Here is a 14,781-nt window from a genome sequence, read left to right on the forward strand (position 1 = left end):
ATGTTAAATATAACTTTATCAAACAATAATCAAAACGACTCCACATGTTTAAATCAATTAATATAATTATTATTTTTTATAAGTAGAGGAGATATATAATTAATTTGAGTAGAAGAGATACTAACAAAAAGCCTATGAAGAGGAATGTTGGTTGAATCACACTCCTATTACTTTCACGCCTCAGGATTTTGAACATGTTACCCCACATGACAATGATATTATTGTGGTGACACTCAGAGTAAACAACTATGTTACTAAAAAGGTCTTTTTCGATCAAGGAAGCTCCGCAGACATCATGTATGGTGATGCATTTGAAAGGTTGGGCTTAAAAGAATCTGATTTAAAGCTGTATTTCGGGTGCCTAGTAGGATTCACAGGCGACAGAGTGAATGTGGGAGGATATGTGGAAATAGCAATAGCCTTTGGTGAGGGAGAATTTGTGAAAAAATTCCAAGTTAAATACTTAGTCATTGCTTTCCGAGCAATGTATAATGTGCTACTAGGGCGAGATACTCTCAACAAAGTGTGTGCTATAATTTCAACTGCTCATTTAACAGTGAAGTATCCGACATGCAACGGGAAGATTGAAGTTTTAAGGGTGGATCAAGAAGCGGCGAGAGAATGCTACGCCCAAAGCTTGGCATTGTATGGCAAAAAGGCGGCTAAGGAGAGCCATCGCATTACTGAAATTTCCCCACACGAAGACTTTAACTTGGATCCTTGTGATGATTCAGAGGAATTGAGACCTCAACCCGCCGAGGATACAAAATCTATTCAAGTGGCGGGGAGAGCTTTGAAAATTGGAAGCACACTATCCATAGAGCAAGAAGATCGCTTGATAGAGCTACTCAAGAATAATTTGGACTTGTTTGCATGGACAATTAAGGACGTCCCGGGCATTGATCCAAAGGTCATTTCTCACAAGTTATCTATCCAACCTGGAGCAAAACCGGTAGTGCAAGCACGCAGGAAAATGGGCGAGGAAAAAGACAAAGCCGTCCGAGTAGAAACTCAAATATTACTCGAAGGGCGATTTATTACGGAAGTGCAGTATCCTACTTGGCTAGCGAATGTCGTTATGGTACGCAAAGCTAATGGAAAATGTAGAACGTGTACAGATTATACAAGTTTGAGCAAAGTGTGTCCTAAAGACTCATATCCACTCCCAAATGTTGATAAATTGGTGGATGGAGCTTTTGAAAATGAACTACTAAGTTTGATGGATGCATATTCTGGTTACAATCAAATCATGATGCATCGCCCAGACGAGGAAAAAACAGCGTTCATGACATATCAAGCCAATTACTGTTATAGAACAATGTCGTTTGGGTTGAAAAATGCAGGTGCGACGATCAACGTTTGATGGACAAGGTCTTTGCAAGTCAAGTGAGCAGAAATATGGAGGTTTATATTGATGATATGATCGTAAATTCCTCGATCTTGACAGACGCTGCATTGTACCTTGCCACATACTGCTTTAGAGTTTCTCCTCTAGTTGGCGAACGTTGTACAGGTCGTCAATCGTGATTTGCTTGAGCTTGCTCGCAGAAAACTGAACAAGAAACTTTGAGGAGGAATCACGGAAGTTTGTGATAGATCCGCGAGGCAGAGTCATGAACCACGCCATCGATGTGCCTTTGAACGTCGATGGGAACATTCTGCACTTCACCGCATCCGAAGCTGCGCTTATCACCATGTTCGTGTCGAAATACAAAAGGTGATCCTTCGGATCCATCTTTCCACTGTAAGATTCCAGGACGAGATTCTTCATGTTGTCCGGAATTGCGACCTCTCTCACCGCCGCTGAGAAAGGCTCGAATTCCGCTACGGCCTCCACCTCTCGCACTGCCTCGTCTTGCTGCTCATGGCGGAAGTAGTCAAGCTGCTCTTGCAAGTAGTCATTCTGTGGCCGAATGTTGTCGACATTGCGCATCAAACGCCGCCAATCTCTATGAGTAATTCGCCTCTAAGGCTGCGATGATCCATTTTCTGCAAGGATCGGGGAATTCTCTGGAGTTCCTTGCTGCGAAGGTGAGGATGGCGGAGAAGGTAGTGGAGGTGTTGGAGAAGGAGGAGGAGGAGGTGATGGAGGTGGAGGAGGAGTCAGCTGCTCAGATGGCTCGCGACGAACCTCCTCGCGACGCGGTCTCCCCCTCACACGACGCAGTGGTGAACTGCGCCTCTCCTCCAGCGTCTCACTGCGTCGACGACGACGAGTTTCCATAGAAAATCAAACGTAAACCAGAAAATCAAATCGTAAACAACTAGAAACCAAGAAATTCCACAGAATTTCAAACTTCTCTCGATCGTACAAGCAATCCACCTAGTCTGGGAATCGAAATTTACCGATCCCCACAGATGGCGCCAAATGTTTCAGCCAAGAACATAGATGTAACACCCCGATTTCGGTGGCGTCACTTTCGTAACCAAAAGAAATACTTAATGCGGAAAAACGAGAATATTTTTTTTTCTCGATAATACAAAATTAAAACTGAAAGAAATAGAGCTTGACAACAGAAGATAACAAAACTAATATACAATAATAGTTACAGCCCCCGCTGTAAGTAGTAAACCACGTCACGAGTAAACCTCCAGTGACGGACAGCAAAAGAGAGTAACGCCCGAAGGCAAAAGGTACATTTCAAAAGAAAGGATTAAGTGTCCGCAACACAAACCCTCAAAATGAGAATAAGTCAGCCCAGATGGCCTAAAACAAGACCCCCTAGTCCAACCAACTCTCTGTGATTTCCGTAAAGAGAACCACAAGAAAAGCTAAAGGTCGGGGACCTACCCTGCCCAAAACGAAAGACTGAACATCAGAGCCAAGACGCTTCTCCTACACTAATCCCAACTATGCATCCCCAAGATCGTCGTCTGAATCTGAATCCAAGACGACCATGTCGATGACTGCATCGGTCTCCACAGCTGGTCGCGCGGGTTCTGCACCCTATCCCAAATCAACAGCTGCCGCCCAGTCCCGCATTGTACACCCGGTGGCAAGTTGAAGCTGACAGTGTAGTGCCTCCAAACTCCGTGCGTCAGGCTTGGTATCCGGTCAATGCGATCCTCCATTATTCGCCCCGAATAGATAGCTCGTTGGCCGGCGGGGTCGACCACCCATGAGCCCGGGGTGTCTTGGTCCAACATCTCAAACCTGGTTCCCCCCGAAGGGACGACCGTCTCGTACCAGTCCGCCATACTCAACTGACAATGGCGTAGTCCGCCCAAACACACACAGAAGACGCGAGGGTCAACACCAAAGAATTATATAAATAATAAAACCAGATATATAGGATAATAATTATTTAGCCTCTCAGGCTTATAAGTTTAGGGATAACATCCTAAGGTTGCATATTTCACAATGAATATAAAAGATCATAATAACAGGTAGCATGCCTCAAATAGGATAAACAGGTACCAATCACACTCAGCAACTAAGTCAGCATGTATGTTGCATGAAATGCAATGCTGGGTAACAAAATGCATTCCGGAAGAAGGATGGACACCATCGAGTCAGCCCTAACACCGGCCAAAGTGGGACCATTCCGCTCGGGCGCCTCTTACACCACACAAAAGTAGTCAGATCAGCAGTGAACCCGTAGGTCTGCCATTCCGTCTGCTACTAAGGACCACCGTAGTGTCCTAAATATGGAAATCCGGGTCTTATGACCATTTTGGAATCCACCGAGGTCCGGTATCACGCCGTGTATTAACCTCAAAATGAGTGCATGAATGCAAGTGATTAGCCAAACAACGTCTCCGACCTCACCCGACACGTCGCCACGTGTTCTAAATAACTTAAAGTCTCTAAAAAGAATACCCTAAGGCAAATGTCGATTCTGCGACAAAATGAATTAATCAAAAGAAGAAGAATGTACTTTGGAACTCATGGTTCCCGGCTAAACTTTAGATAGCCAATCAATAAACTGCTCATCGAGCGAAAAGGTACCGAAGTACTTGGAACTTAAAGTTCCCGGCTAAACTTTAGATAGCCAAACAACAAACTGCTCATCGAGCGAAAGAGTACGATTGTACTTGGAAACTCATAGTTTCCGGCTAAACTTTAGATAGCCAAACATTAACCTGCTCATCGAGCGAAAGAGTATCAACATACTCGAAAACTTGTAAGTTCCTCAAAACTTGGACTCGACGACACTTCTCATATCTTCAAGACTAATATTCAGGCTCTAAGCTCTTATCTAAAGTTGTTATCATTGTTCAAGGGGTTTAGAGATTGATTAATGTCTTATGAATTTTCTTTGAGAAAATAGATTTCGTTTAGTCTTATGATACTTCCTATGAGTTTCAGGGATCCCATAATCCCAATTAATTTCTGAGAAGGTCTCGATCCATTAAAATATAACAAGGTCCGAACTTCGTTCGTCCTTTCAAACTCTCTCAAAATCTCATAAAAATTCGGCATGACTTGCCCGTAATCCTCACTTTCCAGAAACATAGGCACGAGTGGAATAGCATTAATGAAACAGCTCAACCAATAGGCATAAACAACATATTCCAACACATCACCATGTAGCACATAGCATGTGAATCATTTAGCACACAATATCATGGCATCAAGTACTCAACAAGTTCGGTCGAAGCCTCAGAAATCATTTCAGACATTTAGCAATTAGGTGCATAACACATAAATCAAGTCGAATTTCATCGACACCTAAAGCATTATCTAGTAATTCAGAGAGTAGCTCTCACCTGTAGCTCCTCCAGCGTTTTCCTCACAAACTCCTTCACGTTCCTCGCCTTGATCTCCAGGAACCTCCTCAACAGAACCTTAAGCAAAAATCACGGAAATTAACACGATGAATCAGAAACTCAGCAAACGATAAGTCCTAGGATTACACGGTACATTACAAACTCCGCGGTACGACAATCTAACGCGTTAAGACAAGTTTTCGAAAAAGTCGGATTTCCTCCCCCCCTTGGTATAGCCCTCGGCCACTTTCCTTAATTGGGAGGGTCGATTTTTCTTCGATCAAACTTGGTTCCTAGGTTAACATACGCCGTAACTAAGACGGTTCTAAGCTCGGAAAAATTTTCGGATCGAAAACTGATATAGGGGTAGTTTGGTCATTATTTTAAACTCAGAATTTCAAAACTGGATTTTTGAAAAAAAAATTGGATGGGGATGTCAACAACGACGTTTATGACAATTAATCCTACTAGCACTAAGCCAAGTCGATAGATTTCAGCTTAAAGGTTGCGACTTTACTCAAAAATGGGTATTTGATGCAAAAATTGATCCCGACGGAATTCCGGCGACATTACGGAAAAACTAATCCGACAGAAGTGCTCTTGGGCACGTAGGGAAGATGTTTAGACAGAGAAATCAAGCTATTTGGACAATTTTACAAAAAGCTCCAAACTTTGAGCTCAGAAAAACATAGAAAAAGTCGACATATCTGACGATCAGAAGTGAGATATAGTTTACCTACCTCAAGGTCTTCGATTAGCAGCGATCGGTGAAGAAAACGGGCAAAGATTCGCGAAAATCTGGATCCTCTCTTTCTCTCTAGCTGCTCACGGTTTTGGGGGAGGGAATGGGTGATTTTTTGTTTTGCAAAAAAACTAATTTTTGAGCTATTTATAGGTTTTGGAAAATGCGGAAAAATGATTTTTTTCGCGATTCCGATTTTTCCTGCGCGTTCCTCTGCGAATTCTAAGATAGGTTCTGGCGACAGAATTCCAGAACTCAAAGTAGGATTCTTGGAATTAAACCAAATGATCCAAAGTCGGCATGAGTCGGTGTAAGTCAGTTTATCCCGAAAAACTACTTTTTGCAGTGATCGTCGGACGAGAAAACTTCCTTCTGAAGAAAGATTAGAAATAACAATAGAAATAGGAGAACGCGGGTGGAATCTTCATTTGAAGCTCCGAATAGAAAAAGTCTTCATCGTCTGTCGATCTTAGGTTTCTCGAACTATCAGGGATTCCGTTACGGCAAACTTCCGAGAATTGGAATTTGACGTTCGTACTTTCCAGGTTTTCTCGTCGAACCACTTGTTTATGGACGAAAAATAGAAATTCTAACATTTCTCTGAAGATTTTTGGAATTAGTTTCCATCGTGTCCTAAAGTGTAAATTAACTATTCACTAATACCTTTGACCTAGGATTAGGCGTATGTTAGTCGTGCGATAACTCTTATCGGTGTTTCGATAATTTCTTGGACTTTTCCTGAACCTTTTTCCTTCACAAATTTATCTTAATCAAATAAACTCTTTTATTTTATTCACTTATCCAAAGCTTTAAAACTTGGGCCTTACAATAGAGATACGATATAGTACCTAGAATGAAGGGATTGCACAAGAGAGAGAATCTAGAGAGAAGAATGTGTAACTACCTAGAGAGATGATGTAACCGCTTAGAGAGAGAAAATAACTGAATTCAGAGTATGTTATTGAGTAAATGAGTCAAGAGTCCTTTACATGTGGTAACCGCTCCCTGTTTATAGGCTGGGACTAGGCCTTGCGTGTAACACCCCGTTTTTAATTAAAATAATATTGGTATTTTATTTTGATTAAGATTATATCGTATGGTGGTTTATTAGGCGATATAATAATACTTCAATGAAATAAAAAATTTTATGTGATGCTGAGTGTGTTTTATGAAATGGAAGAGAGTTAGGGGGTGAAAGTTAGGATTAAAAATGGAGACAAGGACTAGGAGAGATTTTAGGGTTTTTAGTTTAGCCCTTGAGGAATTAGGTTTAAATGGTTAATTAAGGATGGGGGCAGCAGCTAAAGAAGGGAAAAAAAAAAAAGAAAGAAGAAGAAGAAGAAGAAGAAGAAGAAGAAGAAGAAGAAGAAGAAGAAGAAGAAGAAGAAGAAGAAGGGAAGGAGGCCGAGAATCAAGAAGAAAAGGGTCTAGGAGGTTTTGTACCGGTATCATAGAAGGTAAGGGTCTGAATTTACCTTGTATAATTGTAGTATAACAAGGTTGAGTTTAACATGAAGGAAACCCCAACTTCTTTGAAAATTCCGAACTGAGATACTGTGTTGAGTGTTAACATGTGGTGAGAAAAATTGATTTTGAGCGAAATTGAGGTTATGGGGGAAAATTGGCTTCTGTTTCTGCCCGCAGACACCCTAACAGCCTGTGTTGTAGAGAGCATAACTCTCTCTACAGAATTCCAAATTGGGTGAAACCAATTTTATATGAAAGCTAATGTATAAGGCTATGTTTGGTAAAATTGTCATAGTTTTCTGATTGCTGGTTCAGGACCAGAATTATCTGCAAGATCACTCTGTTTCTTCCCACAGTCACCCTAACAGCCTGTGCTGTAGAGAGCATAACTCTCTCTAAAGAATTCCAAATTGAGTGAAACCAATTTTTTATGAAAGCTAACTCAAAGGGTTATATTGGGTAATATTTTCATAATTTTTGGATTGCTGGTTCAATACCAGAACTATCTGCAAGTTCACTCTGTTTCTGCTCGCAGACACCCTAACAGCCTGTGCTGTAGAGAGCATAACTCTCCCTACAGAATTCCAAATTGGGTGAAACCAATTTTATATGAAAGCTAACGTATAAGCCTATGTTTGGTAAAATTGTCATAGTTTTCTGATTGCTGGTTCAGGACCAGAATTATCTGCAAGTTCACTCTGTTTCTTCCCACAGTCACCCTAACAGCCTGTGCTGTAGAGAGCATAACTCTCTTTTAAGAATTCCAAATTGAGTGAAACCAATTTTTTATGAAAGCTAACTCAAAGGGTTATATTGGGTAATATTTTCATAATTTTTGGATTGCTGGTTCAATACCAGAACTATCTGCAAGTTCACTCTGTTTCTGCTCGCAGACACCCTAACAGCCTGTGCTGTAGAGAGCATAACTCTCCCTACAGAATTCCAAATTGGGTGAAACCAATTTTATATGAAAGCTAACGTATAAGCCTATGTTTGGTAAAAGTTTCATAATTTTTGGACTGCTCGTTTAGTACCAGAATTATCTGCAAGTTTGCTATGTTTCTGCTTATTTCTGGGATTGATTCTGGAACTGATTCTGGTAATTGATGTGAGACATTTGGTGATTTTGTGTTGCTAGTTTGTCCGTGGAATAGTGAATGATTTGATAATTATATTGAAGTGTGATTTTGTGCAATTTAGTTGTGATTTCCGTTATGGTATTTCGTGAGAAAATATGTTATATACTTGGGACTGGAGTGGTCTCAAATTGCATGTTTTAATTTATGAGTTTTTGCACGAAATACACTTCATTTAGTTAAGAGGCAACGTGTCGGTTTTCCTCGGAAAAGTGGGACTTGTCCCAGAACTGGAGTGGTTCTGGAAGTCTGGAGTGGACTTCGTTGGTGGTTAACTGTCTGGAGTGGACGCGGTGATACCGCTAAGGTTAACAATTGGTACCACATGCATGCATTGGAGTCTCACACACTAAGTTTCACGTTTTCAGTGGTTTTATGTGTTTGGTGAATTGTTGGTGAATTGTTTTGCTGTTGTGCTGAAGCCGTGAAGTTGAATTATTATTCTTCTTAAAGCTTATAATTTTCCGAAACAATAATAAGAATTGTGAAACTGTCTTGAGAGCAAATATTATAATCACTCAGATTTTAAAGAAAATGTGAAGAGTTTATAAAGCAGGATCTGAATTGTTTACTTGCTCTTTCTTATGCTATTTTTTATACAATGTAAGTTCTTACCCTTCTCTTGGAATGATGTTCTAGGCGAAATCGTACAGGTACTGGAGGTAGAGATGTGGCTCATGAGGAGTAGCTTCGGAGAGTCTTAGTTTATGTTATTATTATTATTATAATAAAATAAAGTGTCTTGCTGTAAGGCCTGGATTTACAGAGCAAGTTTAATTTCCGACTCACGCGTAGAATCAGTGTAAGCGTGACAGGAGTTTGATGTTCGAGAAAGATTAATGAAGAAGAAAGTTCAGGAATTGCTTGAGGAATGTTACATAGTTGTTTTAGGAGTTAGTGCGAGTCGTCTGCACACCTGCCTTATGGCGAGAGTATCCAGAATAGGCTAATTTCGCTTTTAAAGCAACGTTTAAGTGAGATTTCAAATCCTTGGGAAAATAAAAAGTTCTCTTTATTTTTCCTTCGACTAGTGTTTCATTTCGGAACCCTGGACTGTACGCACGATAGTATTCACTTCTCGGAAGTCCGACGACGCTAATTTCTTTGCTTCGAAACCCTAAATTCAATCACTGAATGAAGACTTTTTCTATTCGGAGCTTTGAACGAAGTTTTCGTCCGCGTTGTCAGATTTGTTTCGATGTTTCTAATCTTTCTTCAGAACGAAGTTTTGTCGTCTGACCTTCACAGCAAAAAGTAGTTTTTCGGGACAGATTAACTTACACCGCTTTTGGGATTTTAGAGATCGTTTTTCTCTAATTATAGAGATTTGTTTTGAGTTCTGGAAATCTGTCGCCAGAATCTCTCTTAGAATTCACTGATGAACGTGCTGCAAAAATCGGAATCGCGAAATTTTCATTTTTCCGCGATTTCACCTTTCTATAAATAGTTGAAAAATCAAAATATCTTCCATTTTCTTCCACAAGAGGCCGCGAGCAAGGAGAGAAAGAGGGAGAATAATTTTTCGCCGAAACTTGACCGATCTTCACGCAGTTCGTTCCTACTTCAAGGTATCGAGGTAACTAGCTTAATTCTTACCACTGATCAATGTTTCTACTGCGTTTCTTTAGTCGTTTCTGTGCTCAAAGTTTCGAGCTTTTCGTAAAACTATCTGTTTTTCCTGATTTCTCTGTTGGGGTATCTTCTATACGTGCCCAAGAGGCTAGAACACTCGCCGATATTCGCCGATTTTGATCGAGTTGTCAAGGATCTGAAAAACTGATTCAAAACCCTTTTTGCGCACATTTCGAAACTTTAATGTCGAAAAGTCGCAATCCGACTTTGTGCCTTTAGGATTAGTTGTTACAAATGTCGTTAGGAACATCGCTGTCAAATTTGTTTTCCGAAGTGATAACTTTGAGGTTTTGAGCTTTTATTTTGGACCAAAACGCCCCTCAATAGCCGTAATTCGATCCGATCGTCCGAAAATTTTTCCGACAGTTTCTTTGCCTTAGTTTTACCCTAAAACTACCTTGTAAACATATTAGATCGAAGAAAAAGAGCCGGAGCTCTTTTCTCTTTATGGCCGAGAGCTTGTGCAAGGGGGGGGGAGTTTTTCGTTTTCGAAAACTTGTCTTTTCGTACCCGATTGTTGTATTCTGAAGCTTCAATGCTTTGTCTATCGTTAATGAGTTGTATTGTGATCGAGCTAATCGATTTTGTTTGGATTTCTGCTTTGTTTTCTCCGAGGTTCAGTTGAAGGAACTTTGGCTTTCTCAGAGCAATTGTGTGAAGGAAACCTAGACCACGAGGCTGGAGCAACTCGAGGTTAGGGCAACTTACATATTAGATAAGATTGCATGATAGACGTCGATAAATTCGACTTATGTATGATTTTGCTATTGTTTATGATGATGATTTATTGTTATGATTGTTTTCATAACTTATGATATTGATGTTGTATTGAATTGTGCGTTTTGATGCGACTTCGGAGCGAAGAATCACTGAACTGATTCCTTTTGATTTTTCGGGTTGAATGAACAACCCTAGGCAAGTCCAAACTCAAGGTTTGAGACTTAGCTATCGTTTATATACTTAGACTTTTCCCGGGAGGTTACATTTGGTGGGTTTTTGGAAAACTTAGAATGAATAGAATTTCGAAAACTAAAGACCTTAGAGAACTTAGTCTTCAAGGAATTAAACTCATAACCTGACTAATTAAATTCGAAATGTTTTCATTAACGAATGAACCATAGGGAACCTAAAGGGGAAAATGATTGCGAAAGACGGGGAAAAGTCGTCAAGTCTTGAAGTTACTGGGAATTGGGGAAAGCCACTGAGGCGATCTACGGTGATGATTGAAAGTCACCGAGTACTCTAGTACTCTTGTTGTTGGAGTTGTGTTGTATTGACCGACACTAAACTCTTGGGTTTTGAAATTGGGTTTTAAGCTAAACACTTGTGTTGTGAGGAAGATTCGATGTTTGGCTAACCATATTGCATCATGCATCATTCGGTGAAGAACGGGAATGCTTCAACAATAGTGAAGAACTGGAATGCTTCACAAGTGAAGAACGGGAATGCTTCACGACGGTTGGGGAATTGCCTTCATCGAAGAACACCTGGGTGTATCTTCGGCATAGCGGGCTGATCCGACTATGCATGGGTTTGTAAGCGACACCCGAGCGGAAATGGTTAAACACTAGGCCGGTGTTAGGACTGACTCGATGGTGCCCATCCCAAACAACTATCCGGATCATATTGAATTGCATTTCACGCATACATTCACTCTGACTGGAATTGTATGCTGTTTGAATTATTGAAGCATTGTTAGAGCCAATAACATGCTAGGATTATTAATATATATATATATATATATATATATATATATATATCAACATATATATCTATACCCCAATCACATGTTGAGTGTATAATTACTTATTTCCGTGAGTTGACCCTAGCGCCTTGGCTTTGGTTTCATGTTTGTGTTTGGGCGGTCGGCCTGCTGCCAGATGTCGACGGTGGATTGGGTTTCGATGGTCTCTCCCTCGGGGGGGATCAGGTATGAGTTGGTGGACCGTTATTCCCCCACCGCTTGGGTGATCTACCTTGTGGGTCATCGGGAGACGTACCGGGGAAGGGTCATGGAGGACCGGACTGACGAGCGTGGACGTCTGACGAAGCGAGTTCTACGACGCATGGAGCTGAGCTTCAACTTGCCAACTTCAGTTGCTGTGGACTTGGACTCTGACTCTGACACTGATGTCGACTACTACGTCGGGAGCGACGAGGAGGAGGAGGAGGAGCTTTGAGCGGTACTGGGAGGGTAGGTTTAGGCAGGCGTCGTATTTTGTGTAGAGCTCTGATTCGTTTTGCTTTTGGGACAGGGTAGGTTCCCGACGCATGACTTTTTGTGTGGTTCTCTTACTGAGGGATCACAGTGAGTCAGTCGGACCATAAGGGTCTTTGCCTAGGCCATTTTGAGGCCGACTTTCTCCTAGTGGATTGTACTTATACCTTTCTCACTCACATTTCTGGATCTGTATATATTTGCTTGCGGGCACACTACTTTGGAGTCACTGCGAGTGCGCGTGACGTGGGAGTGCAGCTGAGGTTGTACATGTATATATGTTGTATATCGGTTAGTTTAGTTGCTGGGTTATGTTTTTATTTTCTATCGCTTTAATTAAAAGGAATCAAACGTAAAAAATTACCTGTTTTCCGCGTAAAGTTTATTTTCGAGTTACTAAAGTGACACCTTGAAATCGGGGTGTTACACTTGCTCTGTAATGTAACACTGGGTAGATATTTTACGTTACTTTTGCATTCTGTTGAGAGGATTTTATAACCTCTCCTTATGGAAGTTGTTGAATAATTTTCTAAATTATGGCGATGGCGTACAGTTGATGGCCGAAGTGCTTATGAAATTCATTTCTGAGTATGATGAGTTTTATTGGAATATCATGGAAGATAAACTTATTTAAATAAGTGATTTTATGCATCTTAGGATTATCTGGCTGGTTTAGAAATTTTATTGGCAGGTCTTGTTATTTTAGAAATGCTGAAAATACAAAGGAAACTCTGCCCGTCTTTTTATATAAATCTTTAGGATACATATTTTTTCTGCTGTGCTATGCCTGAAAGGTAGAAATAATTCATTCTTTGAAAACCATATGAACTTATAAATTTTCAAACACAATCAGTGTTAAGTTTAATGAGTTTTCGTGAAGAAGTGTAATACTCCCTAGATATGTTTTTTAAACTCTGATAAACATTTTTAAATAAAACAATGGGAAAAAGGGGGTGTTACATTGCGAGTTTAACTATTCATATTGGGCCAGTTGGGCCTCGCAAGGGCGGCCCAACTCTGAGTTTGCGTGACCGCCACGAGGCGGGAAGCCTTGGGCGAGGCCCCCTAGGGAGCTCGCCCAGTCCAATTTTGTGGCGGAGATGACACCCACGGAGGGCCACAAAGAAAATGCAGAGTGGGTCCTCTCCGTGGACGATTCTTCAAACGAGCAGGGAAGTGGGGCCGACGTATCAATTGAAAGTCCAGATAAAGTGGTGATTGAACAATCACTGAAATTTGGATTTCAGGCGAGTAACAACCAGGCCCAGTATGAAGCATTAATTGTAGGTTTAAGGCTAGCAATTGAGTTGGGAGTGCAGAAGTTGTACATAAAGGGAGATTCACAATTGGTCGTCAAGCAAGTTAGAGGAGATTACCAGGTAAAGGATCTGCAACTGTCTAAATATCTGGAGATCGTGCAAAGACTTATGTTGGCGATCAAATAAGTTAAATTTGAGCATATACCGAGAAGTCAAAATGAGCGTGCAGATGCATTAGCCAAGCTAGCTAGTACTAGGCGACTGGTAATACATGAGACTCTAGCCCGCCCAAGTATTGACTAGGTGGATATCAAAGCAGCAAAAGCAGTGGCCAATGGCGAGGAGTCATGGATGGACCCAATCATAGAATTTTTGACTCAGCAACCTCAGTATGAAAGCAAAAATATAAGAGAAAGAAGAAGAGAGGCCAGTTCCTATACATTGGTGGGCGGACAGTTGTATCGTCGAGGAATTATGTCGCAAATGCTAAAATGTGTGGATACTCATAAAGCCCAAGATATAATGGCAGAGGTTCATTGTAACACCCCGATTTCCAGGTGTCACTTTAGTAACCAAAAATAATCTTTACGCGGAAAACAGGTAATTTTTTCTTTCCGTTTTCTTTCCTTTAAATCAAAACGATAAGGAAGTAAAGACAAAACCCAACTACTAAACTAACCAACATACATCAAATATAAACATGTACAGCCTCAGCTGCACTCCCACGTCACGCGCACTCGCAGTGACTCCAAAGCAGTGTGCCCGTAGGCAAATATCTACAGACCCAGAAGTGTAAGTGAGAAAATTATAATTACAAACCACTAGGAGAAAGTCGGCCTCAATATGGCCTAAGCAAAGACCCCTATGGTCCAACTGACTCACTGTGATCCCTCAGTAAGAGAACCACACGAAAAGTCATGCGTCGGAAACCTACCCGATCCCAAAAGCAAAACGAATCAGAGCTCTACACAAAACATGAGGCCTGCCCAAACCTAACCTCCCAGTGCCAAACCCACAACGATCTGAAGTCGGCAAGTTGAAGCTCAACTCCATGCGCCATAGAACTCCTTTCGTCAGACGTCCACGCTCGTCAGTCCGGTCCTCCATGACCCTTCCCCGATACGTCGCCCGGTGACCAGCAACATCGATCACCCAAGCGGTGGGGCATCCCGATCCAGCAACTCATATCTGATCCCCCCCGAGGGAGAGACCGTCGAGAACCAGTCGACCATCGACATCTGGCAGCAGGCCGACCGCCCAAACACAAACATACAAACAAAGCCAAGGCGCTAGGGTCAACTCACAGCAATAAGTACATATACACTCAACATGTGACGGGGTATATATATAAGTTGTTATATAAGCATATAAGTAATCCTAGCATGTTATGGCTCTAACATTGCTTCAATAAACAAACAGCACACAGTCTCAGTCAGCATGAATGTATGCGTGAAATGCACAATATGAATCCGGATTTGTGACGCGTTCCCGTTCGCCACAAGTGAAGCATTTTCACTATGGATGGACCATTCCCGTTATCCATCCTGGATGAAATCCATCCTGGATGAACCATTCCCGTTATTCATCCTTGGTGAACCATTCCCGTTATTCACCAAA

General features: G+C 41.3%; 1 protein-coding gene across 1 annotated transcript; it reads left to right on the plus strand.

Annotated features, from left to right (window-relative positions):
• Positions 1-295: 295 nt before the first annotated feature.
• Positions 296-1,363, plus strand: LOC130735944 (uncharacterized). The gene has a single exon (XM_057587814.1). It carries the CDS (start codon positions 296-298, stop codon positions 1,361-1,363), a length of 1,068 nt encoding a protein of 355 aa, XP_057443797.1.
• The last annotated feature ends 13,418 nt before the right edge of the window (positions 1,364-14,781 follow it).

This window comes from Lotus japonicus, chromosome 1 (genome assembly GCF_012489685.1).
Source record: "Lotus japonicus ecotype B-129 chromosome 1, LjGifu_v1.2".
Classification (NCBI taxonomy): Eukaryota; Viridiplantae; Streptophyta; class Magnoliopsida; order Fabales; family Fabaceae; genus Lotus; species Lotus japonicus.

What these genes read in the sequence shown, in the direction of transcription:
- LOC130735944 (XM_057587814.1), top strand. Translation starts at nt 296, where the DNA reads ATGTATGGTGATGCATTTGAAAGGTTGGGCTTAAAAGAATCTGATTTA.